This window comes from Blastocystis hominis (assembly GCF_000151665.1).
Source record: "Blastocystis hominis, Singapore isolate B (sub-type 7) whole genome shotgun sequence assembly, scaffold_1".
Classification (NCBI taxonomy): domain Eukaryota; class Bigyra; order Opalinata; family Blastocystidae; genus Blastocystis; species Blastocystis hominis.
The window spans coordinates 1,745,065-1,757,148 of NW_013171816.1; the positions used below are offsets into that span (position 1 = coordinate 1,745,065).

The following is a 12,084-nucleotide window of genomic DNA, read 5'->3' on the forward strand; positions in this document are numbered from 1 at the left end:
ATACAGGACGAGAAATTCAAATTAACGGAGCTCGCTTCTGGAACCTTCTCAAGCATGGATTTAAGTACAACGAGAAATTGAATCACTTGTACGATACACCTATGTCATTGAATACCACGAAGTACGTTCCCAAATCGAGTTTTATTTCTCCCAGCAATCGTTTCACGATTATTGGAAAATCTGTGTATACTGAGTACTCCATGACAACTATAGACCACGAGGCGGCAAATGGGTGAAGATGAGCAAAGAAAAGTCCGAAGTGTACGATAATGATTGGAACATCAAGAATATATTCATGGACGATTAGAACGATGATTCGAACGATTCGTCGTCCGAGTCTGATTACATCGACATCGATGAATTCGAATATGAAGAAGACGGACATGCGATTTTCCCATTCTAGGTCGGAAATCTGCTAACTATTTCCAATTCATACATTTTTCACTTTGGTCACTTAAACAATTTGCCATATATATATAAATGGATACTCATCGCGACGAATATACTATCAACCCTGAGACTGGACGAAAGATCAAGATTGACACTCAAATCTGGAAGCGATTGGCAGCCAAGTATTAAATGATCGATGGGAAGTTCACCGATCAGACCATTCCTGATTCACGAGTGTATGTGTCAAACAAGGTATGGATGAGAATATGAGGTCAATGGAGGCAGCAAAGAAACCAATACATACAACTCCTCGTAAACGAGTTGGTGATTCCAAAGGAGAGCGTAAGTATCTGATTGTGGGAAGCAAGGCATGGAACGAGCAATATCTCGAATATGAGTGGAATGGACATGAATTCGGTGAGAAGCGAAAACAACCGTTGCCTGAATTCATGAATACGGTAAAGAAGAGACGTCAAACACGACGAAACAAGTTCTTCACTCCGTTCGATTGCAAAGTCGCGGAAGGGCGCTTGTCGGATGTGATCGACTCGTCACTCGGGTATGCACTCACGTATTATCACACCATAGATAAGAACATGTTCATGGAATGGATGAATGAGAAACGAACCAAGAAGGACTTTCGTCTCAAGAACGATGATGACAAAAGACTATGGGTTCGACTTCCGGATGGAAAGAGCGAAGAGGAAGTGGAACCGATCAACTCGATGATGAACGAGATGGATCAGTTCAATGAGGTAGCGAAGAAGTACATCTTGAATGACATGCGCGATTATCCCAGTGTTTTATCATTATCATAGCATACAATCTCATGTGAACACATGCCGGAGAAGCCAAGACACTCAATCACACCGATGATCGATTGGGACACCTTCGCATCGTACGGCGAGAACGCAACGACGAGTGGTTGGAGGATTATCTGAAATGGTACAGAAATGCCATGGAGGAACAAGAGATCGAAGGAAGTGGATTTGAGTACCGTAATTGGATCGGTTTCCATGTCGAAATGTTCCCACTTCGTACATTCGTGGGTTAAAAACATCATACACCTTTGATCATTGGACGCACTGTGATCACCCCCAATATCTATGACAACCGATGCCTGCAACGATATCTCATTCTGGCAAGTGAAGGCGGACACAAGATAATTGCAAATCGCAAGATGGGCGATGCGAGTGTGTACAACAAGTGGTGGAAACAACCTGACAAGTACAAGGTATTCGGAGTGACAATTCATGAGGTGGAGGAAGCAATGGACATTTGCGATAACAAGGCATTCGATCAAAGTGAAGAGAATTTTGTGAGATTGGAAGAACTGTTGAAAGTCTCTTCCAATGTCTTCGAATTCACTCTCTTACCTGGATACGATGACAAGACCAAGGGTAAGTAGATTTATTCACGAGTTTTCAGATATACAAGCCGAATGGCAATGGAGGAAGTGTATCGCTTTGCATTGTGAATGATACACAAGAGGGGGAAAAACCCCAAGCACTTCTTGTACATCAAGGATTTGAGCGATTTCAAACATCGCATCTTTCGTCAGAGTGATGCGAAGAATTATAGAAATCTCGCAAGAAACACGAAGTGCAGATTCTGTGACGACTTCTTCGGATCTTGCAAAGCCGTTCATGCTCACGAAGTACAAGCACATCGAGAACTCGTCAATGAAAGCGATCAGTACGAGTTGTCGAACGAGGAGACTCGGTTGCGATTCACAAACCAGAGATACGAAATGCCAGCAGCTGTCGTCGTGTACGCTGACTTCGAGTCGGCCATTGATGACAAAAACAGACACAAGCCGATCATATTGTCTTGTTTGGCTGTGTCACACATTCTAGATATCCAGAAGCCACTTCGAGTCTACCATGCACCACACAAGAACGAAGAAGATCTTCGTCCTTTCATAGACTATCTCGTGCAATTACAAGAGAGAGTGAAAACGTATCTCTTCGATAAATTACCCCTCGAGAACACTCCCGAAATCGAGAGAGATTATCAGTCTACGTCTGTGTGACCATTCTGTCGTAAGAAACTGGAGGACGACAAGGTGAGACAGCATGCACATGTGGCAGGTGAATACACCACAGGAAAGGGAGAAGTACGCCACTTCGAAGCTGGGCAGTACATCTGTACCTGTTGTACCAAGTGCAATCTACAACTCTCGTTCAACAAGAAGAACTATCGTCTGCCAGTCTACTTCCACAATGGATCGCACTATGATTTCACATTCATCATGAAACTCATCGCGACGATGCCTGGCGGGAATCTCGAAGTCATTCCCATCACTGAAGACAAGGAAATGCAGATCGAGTACAATGGTATTCAATTCAAGGACTCGTTGAAACTCATCAGCAGTCCACTGCGTTCCATTGTGGCACAGACACTTGGAGGCAACCTTGATTTGTACGTGCACACCAAACAACAACTACGCAAGTACTGCGAGTCTCGAGGTAAGCAATGGAATGACGAATACATCGATTTGTTGACACGGAAGGAACCCATGTTCTACAGTCTCATCAAATCGTACGAGTCATTGAACAATACCGTCATTCCTTCTCGTGAGCAATGCATTGATGATATGAAGGGAGAAATGATGCCCCAAGACGAATATGATCACATGGTGAAGCTGTGGAAGACTTTCGATATCAAGACATGGGGTGAATACTACGAATTGTACAATGTACTCGATGTGACTCTCATGGCTGATGCATTCGAACACTTCCGAAACACCACACTGAATGCATTCGGTGTTGATCCCATGCATTACATCACAGCACCGCAAATGGCAGATTCGCTATTCTTGAAGGTCACAATGGAGGGCGATCATAGTGAGAGTAGCCTCATGACCCTCGCAAGGAAATGGGCTCAGTACATCATGCGCATCAACGCCAACGAGGGACTCGCCGAGAAACAACTGGTGAAAGTGTTCTTGAATCGCATGGGTGAATTCTATGAGAGCAAGGGCATTCGATTGATGGAGACAAATGATATCGATGACTTCATGCGATTGTTGAAGAACCTGCGAGGAGGAATCACACAGATCGTGAAACGACATGCCAAGGTTGACATTGACAACAAGGAGCAAGCAACGTCGTCCCAAGGCATCTACTACCTGGACGCCAACAACCTGTACGGTGGAGCCATGCATCGAATGATGCCTTATGAGTTGGTGGGTGTACCTGAACGACGAGAAGTGATGGAGAAAATCAATCGTGATCCGAATGGGTGGGTGCAATCACTCAAGACATTCGGCAAGTATGGATTCTTCGTCGAGTGTGACATCGAGGCACCAGTGGAACTCCACGACAAGTTCAATGATCTGCCATTCTTCCCCGTACAGAAGGCGGGCATGTACTCCGATGGAATCAAGAAGTACGCTGAGAAGAACGACATTGTGGACAAAGTGAAAGAGGTGAATACACCGAAGCTCATCTGCGATCTTGTGCCTCGTCAAAAGTATCTCGTACATTACTCACTGTTGCAACTGGGCATTCAACAGGGATATCGTGTCACTCACATTCATCACATCATTCGTTTCAAGCAGGCACCGTTCGTCTTCGAGTATGTGAACATGCTGAGTGAGAAACGAGCGAAGTCTAAGACCACCGTGGAGAAGAACCTGTACAAGCTGTTGGCAAACTCCACCTATGGCAAATTCGTTGAGACTGGGCTGAAACGGATGAAAGTGAAGTTCGCTAACACATGGAATAAACCTGATGCAGTAATTCAAAAGCATGGGTATGATATGATTACAGGAACCACCATGTATTCCGAGAATCTGATTGGTATCAAGCTGAACACACCGGTGCGCAGGGTGGAGAAGCCGTTCTTCATCGGGTTCGCCATTCTCGACATGTCCAAGCACATCATCTACGATTTCTACTACAACGTGCTCAAGAACACATTCGATAACGTTGAGCTGTTGGGACAGGACACGGATTCACTCATCGTACAACTGCACGATCGCGCTAACATCGTCCACAAGATGTGTGACATGTACAAATCGTTCGACTTCTCGGAATTGGATAACACTAGCTACTTCTATGGTGAACTCGTGAAGTACTATGAGCATGAAGTGGACAAGAACAAGTTCCCTCCATTGGACTCGTTCCTCAACTTCAACAAGAAGTTGCCTGGTCCCATCTTCAAGGACGAGCACAACGGACATCGCATTACAGAGTTCGTGGGACTGAGACCGAAGATGTACTGCTTGGTTGATGAGAAGCATGTAGTACACAATGCAGCAAAGGGAGTTCCTCGCAACGTGGTAATCGATGGTGAGAGAATGAGCGTGAAGAACATCGACTTGTACAAGCGTGTCTTCGAGGCCAAGAGGAATGGAAATGTAATCATTGAGGGCTCCTTCAAGAGAATCAATAATTAGGAATTCGATATCACAACGAAGGAGCAGACCAAGACACTCATGACATGCACGGACAACAAGAGAAGGATCTTGGACGACAACGTGCACACACTCGCGTTCGGGCATTACCGACTGAAAGGCATGTAAAGGAGATGTTGATTTTTACTTTGTTTTTTATCAGATAGTGTATAAAGGGCAGACAATGACCAAAATGGCATAAAATGGTAGAAATAATTTTCGCGCTTTTTACGTCATGGCTATCGAGGTAGCCGAGTTGACAATGGTCGAAAATGGCGACCAGGTAGAAAATAGGCAGCCAGGAATAAAATAGCAGAAAAAGGCGTCGTCGATTTTCGGCTAAGGTTGATTTTGGTGACCTTATTTCTTATGAAAGCCAAAAAAGTAAAGTTGTCAAAGTCACCTCTCAGACCCCGATTTTAGGGCATTTTCCTCATGGATTTGAGGTGTAAGGGCCTGAAAAGGGCAGAAAAAGGGCAGAAATATTTCTCGCGCTTTTTATGTCATTTACCTACTACTAGTGAATATTGATCGTTTTTAGATATTCCAAATCTTCAATATGTCAAGCTACCTTACGCTTACCAGAGAGTTTGGTCGAAATCAATATCGAGTATTGTGTTGATTGATTTGATTTCATTCATAGATGTTTCTTCCATTCTAGCTGATCATGTTCATATCACAATGGATACAGCTGTGTCACCAAAGCAAGCACCGTTATCTATCATATGGTAATAATAGAATCGATGTTTCTTTACCTTATTTCAATATATTTCTACTTCTTTAATTTCATTCCATTCCATTCAATGATTATTGTATATTCTCTATGTTTCTCTCTGCTTGTTTCTTTGTTCCACACTCCTTACCGTCATTCATTGGTCATTTCAATAGTATCCAAATATCGATTTGCTCTTTTTCTTCTTTACAACGGAGACTGTTTTAGTTTTTTCCACTTCTTGTATAAACAGTTGAATAAGTGAAATGGGTAAAATACCGAAAGTGAATGATATGACTGATACAATCTCGATTGTTTCAATGTTCGTAGAAAGGGTTGTTTTGCACTTGAAATATCATTAACTAGGTTATTAACGATTCAATTAGATTGTGAAACAAGAATTACCATAATTTTGAAGGATACGCAGTATGATTGATTGAATGATTTGAATGATGATCGTCTTTTTTCCACTCCTCAACAGTACTCTCGAAGTCTTCTTTCTACCTATTATTATTATTACTACTACAAATACTCTATTATTGTTATCGGAGTGGAAGTGTGTGATGTTAACTGCTTCATTTCGAATCTGTTACTAATTTACTCAAAGCTATCAGTATTCTACTTCCATCATTGATTTGGACACATCCCATTTGTTCATTGTTTTCGATTAATACTCATTTCTACTCCTGCCATTATGATTTTTGTAATTCTCTATCTAATAAACACTAGCCATTTTTACAAGAGAGAGAATAACCGATAATAGATCATACCTACTAATATCGCACTCTATCCTGTATTTTATTTTATACATACCTTATGATATAGATTTCTCTACAAACAACTCCCCTATTCAAACAATGATTCACATTGTTCGCACTTCCGAAAATCCATGTATCGTTATTAACACAACAAGATATCGATTGAAATCTAATGCTGACTCGACGAGTTTAATAAACACACTATTCTATCGCTAGTTCTTTCCTTCTTTTTTCCCTACTACAACAAACAAACAAACAAGGAATCTATTCTTCTTTTGTGAATATTTGCTTCTTTTCACCCCGTTTATCATAAAACTCAGTACTAACTAGCGTATTATTTTACAAATCGACTCTGATAGTTCAAACTAGTATTACAAAGTGAATCCACACAAACTATCGACCTTTCATCAATACCCACATACGGTTAGAAATAGATAGAAGAGAGAAACACATTGTTTTCGAAATCTCTCACAGAGTTGCTCAATATTCTATTCCACAATCTTCTCTCTTTTGTTAGTGCACAATTAGAATCGTAATTTACACCAAATTCAAGTTCTTGATATTCCCTTACACTCTCTTACCCTATCAAGCTCACTTTCATTTCTCTGTATCTTAGATGACTGCCCACCTCCAAAACTTCAACCCTTCCTGTTCATTTTCCTTCTCAAACTCTCGAATTGATATTACCAGGTTTTCGGAAATCACACTTCAAAAGAACGCAAAGCCGCCCAAACCAAACCACCAACACAAAATGACTCTGTCCTCAATCACCGCTTGTTCTCAACCTCCAATCACCCAACTCTACTAACCACACCCTTCCATGGTTTCGTTTATCGATAAATCACATAAGAGGATAAATGGGGAATCCATGAATGAATGAAACTCCCTAAACGTAGAAACTCATATAGATTTGTCTGTTCCTCTATATATTGTAGCTGAACAATAATGCTGTCAAGATTATTGCGTATTACAGCGCCTATTGCTGCAAGGTCTTGTGCCTTTAATACTACTGCTGCTACAAAGGCTGTTTTTGGCCGTTCGCTGTCTATGCGTGTTGCTTGCGATGGTAACGAGGCAGCAGCTGCGTCTGCTTATAACGTCTCTGAAACAGCCATCATTTTTCCTATCACACCCTCATCCCCTATGGGAGAGCATTGCGATAACTGGTCGGTTCAGGGACGGAAGAATATCTTTGGACAGCCTGTGCGCGTCGTTGAAATGCAGGTAGGCCTCGTTTGACTGCTTCTATCGTTAGTCTGAGGCGGGTGCTATGGGAGCCCTTCATGGTGCTCTGGTGGGAGGTGCTTTAGGTACCACGTTCTCCTCCTCGCAAGGTTTGATGCTTATGATTCCGGATATGTACGTTTTTGGTGATGCTGGCGGTTCTCATGATTAGGCTGAAAGTTGCCGGTGAACTGCTCCCCGGAGTCCTTCACGTGGCCAGCCGGTCGGTTGCGAAGCAAACTGGCTGTCTGTACTGCGATTACAGTGATGTGTTCACGACTCGCGGAGTTTGTGGTTTCTCTGTCCCCTCACCCCTAGACCGGCTTCAGCTACCTGTCCTCTCACTCTGTGCAGGAGGCTCACGATCTTGCCTTGGTGGCTCATATTGCTGCGTAGCCCTTTTCTTATGTTGTTACTAACGTATAGTCTGGAGAGCAGCTACCCGATGCTTCACTTCTTCGATGGTTTCCGCACCTCCCACGAAGTGGCTTCGATCGAGATGATAACTCCGGACGAGGTGAAGAAGATCTACCCGTTCGACAAGGCTCTGGAGTTCAAGAAGCGCGGATTGAACCCCACGCATCCCGAATGCATGGGTGTCGTGGAGGGTGGCGATACTTGGATGCAGCATGCTCTCGCCAACGGCCCTCTGCTCGCCAAGATCCCTGATAACGTGCAGGCGGCGATGGACAAGGTGGCGAGCATCACGGGTCGTCAGTACCATCTGTTCGACTATGTGGGCGCTCCCGACGCGGATCGTGTGATCGTGGTGATGGGCGCCTCGGCGAGTACCGTGGAGGAGACGGTGAACTATCTGAACCAGCACGGCGAGAAGGTGGGTGTGATGAAGGTGCATCTGTGGCGCCCGTTCTCGCTGAAGCACTTCACTGCTGCGCTGCCGAAGACGGTTTCGAGCATCTGCGTGCTGGACAAGACGCGCGAGGATGGCGCGTACGGAGAGCCGCTGTACGAGGATGTGTGCGCCGTGGTGAACGACATGGACCGCAAGATCAAGGTGGTGGGCGGCCGCTTCGGTATTGGAGGCAAGCAGTTCACGCCCACGATGGCGAAGGCGGCGTTCGATAACCTGAAGGCGGAGAAGCCGAAGAACCGGTTCTCGCTGGGTATCGTGGACGATGTGTGCCACAGCGATCTGCCTCTGGGTCCGAAGATCCACGTGGGAGGAGAGAACACAAAGCAGTGCATTCTGTACGGACTGGGCTCCGATGGAACGGTGGGCGCCACGCAGGAGGCCGTGAAGCTGATCGTGGACAACACCAAGCTGAACGCGCAGGCCTATTTCGGCTTCGATGCGCACAAGTCGGGCGGTCTGACGGTGACGCATCTGCGATTCGGTCCGGAGAAGATCACATCGGAGTACAACATCGAGAACGCGGACTACGTGGGTTGCCATACCAGCGGGTACGTGCACAAGTACGACATGCTGAGCACCATCAAGGAGGGCGGAACCTTCGTGCTGAACGCGCCCTGGAAGACGGTGGAGGAGCTGGACGCCAATCTGCCGCCCGCCATGAAGCATCAGATCGCGGAGAAGAAGGTGAAGCTGTACGTGATCGACGCTTCTGCCGTGGCGCAGAAGGTGGGACTGCGTCAGCGCATCAACATGGTGATGCAGGCGGTGTTCTTCAAGCTGTCGAAGGTGCTGCCCGAGGACCAGGCCACCAAGCTGATCGCCGACAACATCCGCACCCGCTACGCGAAGAAGGGCGAGGAAGTGGTGAACATGAACATCACCGCCATGGAGCAGGCCGGAAAGGAGCTGGTGGAGATCGACTATCCTTCCTCCTGGATCGACTACAAGATGGAGCCGCTGCACAAGTTCCCTCCCAACGCGACGGACGCCTACAAGAACCTGCAGTACCACGTGGCCATGATCACTGGAGACCAGCTGCCCGTGTCTGCGTTCATTCCGGGCGGTCGCCAGGAGACGGACACTGCGCAGTTCGAGAAGCGCGGCATGGCTACGATCGTACCGGTGTGGAACAAGGACACCTGCACGCAGTGCAACCAGTGCGCGAGCATCTGCCCGCACTCCGTGATTCGTCCCTTCCTGATGGACGCGGAGGAGACCAAGAAGGCGCCCGCCAGCTTCACGTATCTCCCCGCCGTGGGCGACGAGCTGAAGGGTCTGAACTTCACGATCCAGGCTTCGCCGCTGGACTGCACGGGCTGCGAGGTGTGCGCGACTGTGTGCCCTACGGAGTCGTTGAAGATGGAGCCTCTGACGAAGGTCTCTGCGGTGCAGAGCAAGAACTGGGACTTCGCGATGACGCTGACGAACAAGGGCCATCTGGTGGACAAGACCACGGTGAAGGGACTGGCCTTCCAGGAGCCCATGCTCGAGTTCAACGGAGCCTGCGCTGGATGCGGAGAAATGACGGTGGTGAAGATGCTGACGCAGCTGTTCGGAGATCGCATTTCGTTCGCGGATGCCATGGGATGCACGATGGTGTCTCTGGGAGGCACTGGAGTCGTACCGTAAGTAGTGTGATTTGATTTGATGTGATGTAAATTGAATTGGGATGGGTGTTTGATTCGCTGGCTCACGGGATGAAAATGAGGTCCGTGTTTCTGAGAGGAGACTCGTTGACGTGACCTTAACCTTTTCTGATGGCTTTGAGTGAATCAATGAATCAATGAATCAATGAATCAATGATTGGAAGGAAGGAAGAGTGATGTAAACGTTGTCCGTGTTTCGTCTGAGAGGAGACTCGCTGACGTGAAAACCAACGATTCTGACGTTCCTTCGTTGCTCGATGGATGCGAGGATGAAATGCAAATCCATCTTTCGTCTGAGAGGAGACTCGATGACGTGGCGTTGCTTTCTGAGATCCGAGATCCGAGATCCAAGATCCGTCCATCTCGCACAGCATTCCAAGAGAAATTCCAGCATGAATCATTGCTCTTAAACCCTTGCTGTGTTGAACCCTCTCTCACCTCCCTCTAGCTTCACTCGCAATCAGCGTGGTCACGGACCCACTTGGGGCTGCTCCATGTTCGAGGATAACGCCGAGTACGGCTACGGTATCTACAAGTCGCAGGTGGTTCGTCGCAACAAGCTGACCTCCGCTGTCGAGGCCGCTCTCGCCTCCTCTGCGCCTTCCCCCGCTCTGAAGGCCGCTCTGCAGAAGTGGTACGACGGTCGCCAGGACCCCGATGTGTCCATTGCCTGCTACGACGAGCTTCTCCCCTTGCTGGAGAAGGAGAAGAGCAAGCCTGAGATCAAGGCGGTGGCGGACTACCAGGACATGCTCCCCAAGGCCACGACCTGGATCCTGGGAGGCGATGGCTGGGCCTACGATATCGGCTTCGGCGGTCTGGACCACGTCATGGCTTCGGGCGACGACATCAAGTGTCTGGTCGTGGACACGGAGATGTACGCCAACACGGGAGGCCAGCAGTCGAAGGCCACGCAGATGTCCGCGGTGGCGAAGTTCGCTGCGGGCGGCAAGCGTCTGATGAAGAAGGATCTGGGCAAGCACATGATGGGCTACAAGAACGTGTACGTGGCGTCGATCGCGGTGGGTGCGGACCCGCGCCAGGCCATCAAGGCGCTGATCGAGGCGCAGACGTACAACGGACCGGCCATCGTGATCTCCTACTCGCCCTGCCAGCAGCACGGATTCCCGAGCAAGCTGGGAATGAGCCACCTGGCCGAGGAGGAGCAGCGCGCGGTGGAGTGCGGCTACTGGCCGCTGTACCGCTATGATCCGCGCCGCGCGGAGAAGGGCGAGAACCCGTTCCAGCTGGATTTCAAGAAGCTGAAGGGCAAGGTCAGCGACTACCTCGCCGGACAGAACCGGTACAACATCCTCGAGAGACAGCAGCCCGCCGTGGCCGAGGAGCTGCACAAACAGCTGCAGGAGGAGATCGAGAAGAGACACGCGGAGCGCGTGCGCATGGCGATGTCGGACAAGCAGTTGTGGAAGGAGCTGAACAAGGTGTACGGAAAGAAGTAAATGTAATTATGACCATTGACGGTCTTTTTGTTGGAAGAAACAAAGATTTCCTTGGAGGGGATGAGGACAATGCGGACCGCTTTCTCTGAGTGCGTTGTATCGTCCCTTCCGTTCCTAAGCGTACATGCTTTGAAAGAGGAGTGATTTGCAGATACAAGACTTTTCAAGATGTCTGTTTTTAAATAAGCAAATTCAGAGGGGTTTCTATTTTTTCCATGAATAATACGTAGAACTGTTGGATGCAGAGGTCATTATCGACTTGATACGTACTCATAAGAAGATGGAAGAGTCTCCTATTCCGTAGCAACACGCTGGTGCAGTTATAACGACTAGTTTTTGGAATACGTTACTTTCGATTCGAGATCCTAATTTTCAAAATAGATTAGCAGAAACATACGATTTTCATATACTAGAGGAGGAATACTCGGATATTTATTCTTATCTCAACGATACTTGCTTAATGCGAGGGGAGACCACAGACAGTTTGTTTCCTCTCTTAGTGTTAAAGTAGGCGAGATCGACCGTGATGTCATTCGCACCTTCCAGCGTCATCAGCTTTTCCGATTTGAGGAAAATGGCGGCCAGGACGTTTTAAAAAGGGTGTTGCGTCGTATTAGCGAA

General features: G+C 47.3%; 2 protein-coding genes; both read left to right on the top strand.

Moving 5' to 3' along the window:
* The first annotated feature begins 850 nt into the window (after window positions 1-850).
* On the top strand, window positions 851-5,627 carry GSBLH_T00001187001 (uncharacterized protein). XM_013039546.1 has 4 exons: window positions 851-949; window positions 979-1,794; window positions 1,828-5,399; window positions 5,433-5,627. The coding sequence occupies exon 3, from the start codon at window positions 2,642-2,644 to the stop codon at window positions 4,790-4,792; it is 2,151 nt and encodes a 716-aa protein (XP_012895000.1). The 5' UTR covers window positions 851-949; window positions 979-1,794; window positions 1,828-2,641; the 3' UTR covers window positions 4,793-5,399; window positions 5,433-5,627.
* A 1,679-nt stretch (window positions 5,628-7,306) lies between these two features.
* Window positions 7,307-11,483, top strand: GSBLH_T00001188001 (uncharacterized protein; the record flags this gene model as incomplete). XM_013039547.1 has 6 exons in its annotated part: window positions 7,307-7,483; window positions 7,515-7,629; window positions 7,664-7,770; window positions 7,802-7,875; window positions 7,910-9,982; window positions 10,452-11,483. The coding sequence occupies 6 exons, from the start codon at window positions 7,307-7,309 to the stop codon at window positions 11,461-11,463; spliced, it is 3,558 nt and encodes a 1,185-aa protein (XP_012895001.1). The 3' UTR covers window positions 11,464-11,483.
* Window positions 11,484-12,084: the final 601 nt, after the last annotated feature.

Bases quoted from the DNA above. Each gene is read 5' to 3' on its own strand.
- GSBLH_T00001187001 (XM_013039546.1), top strand. From the start codon at position 2,642: ATGAAACTCATCGCGACGATGCCTGGCGGGAATCTCGAAGTCATTCCC.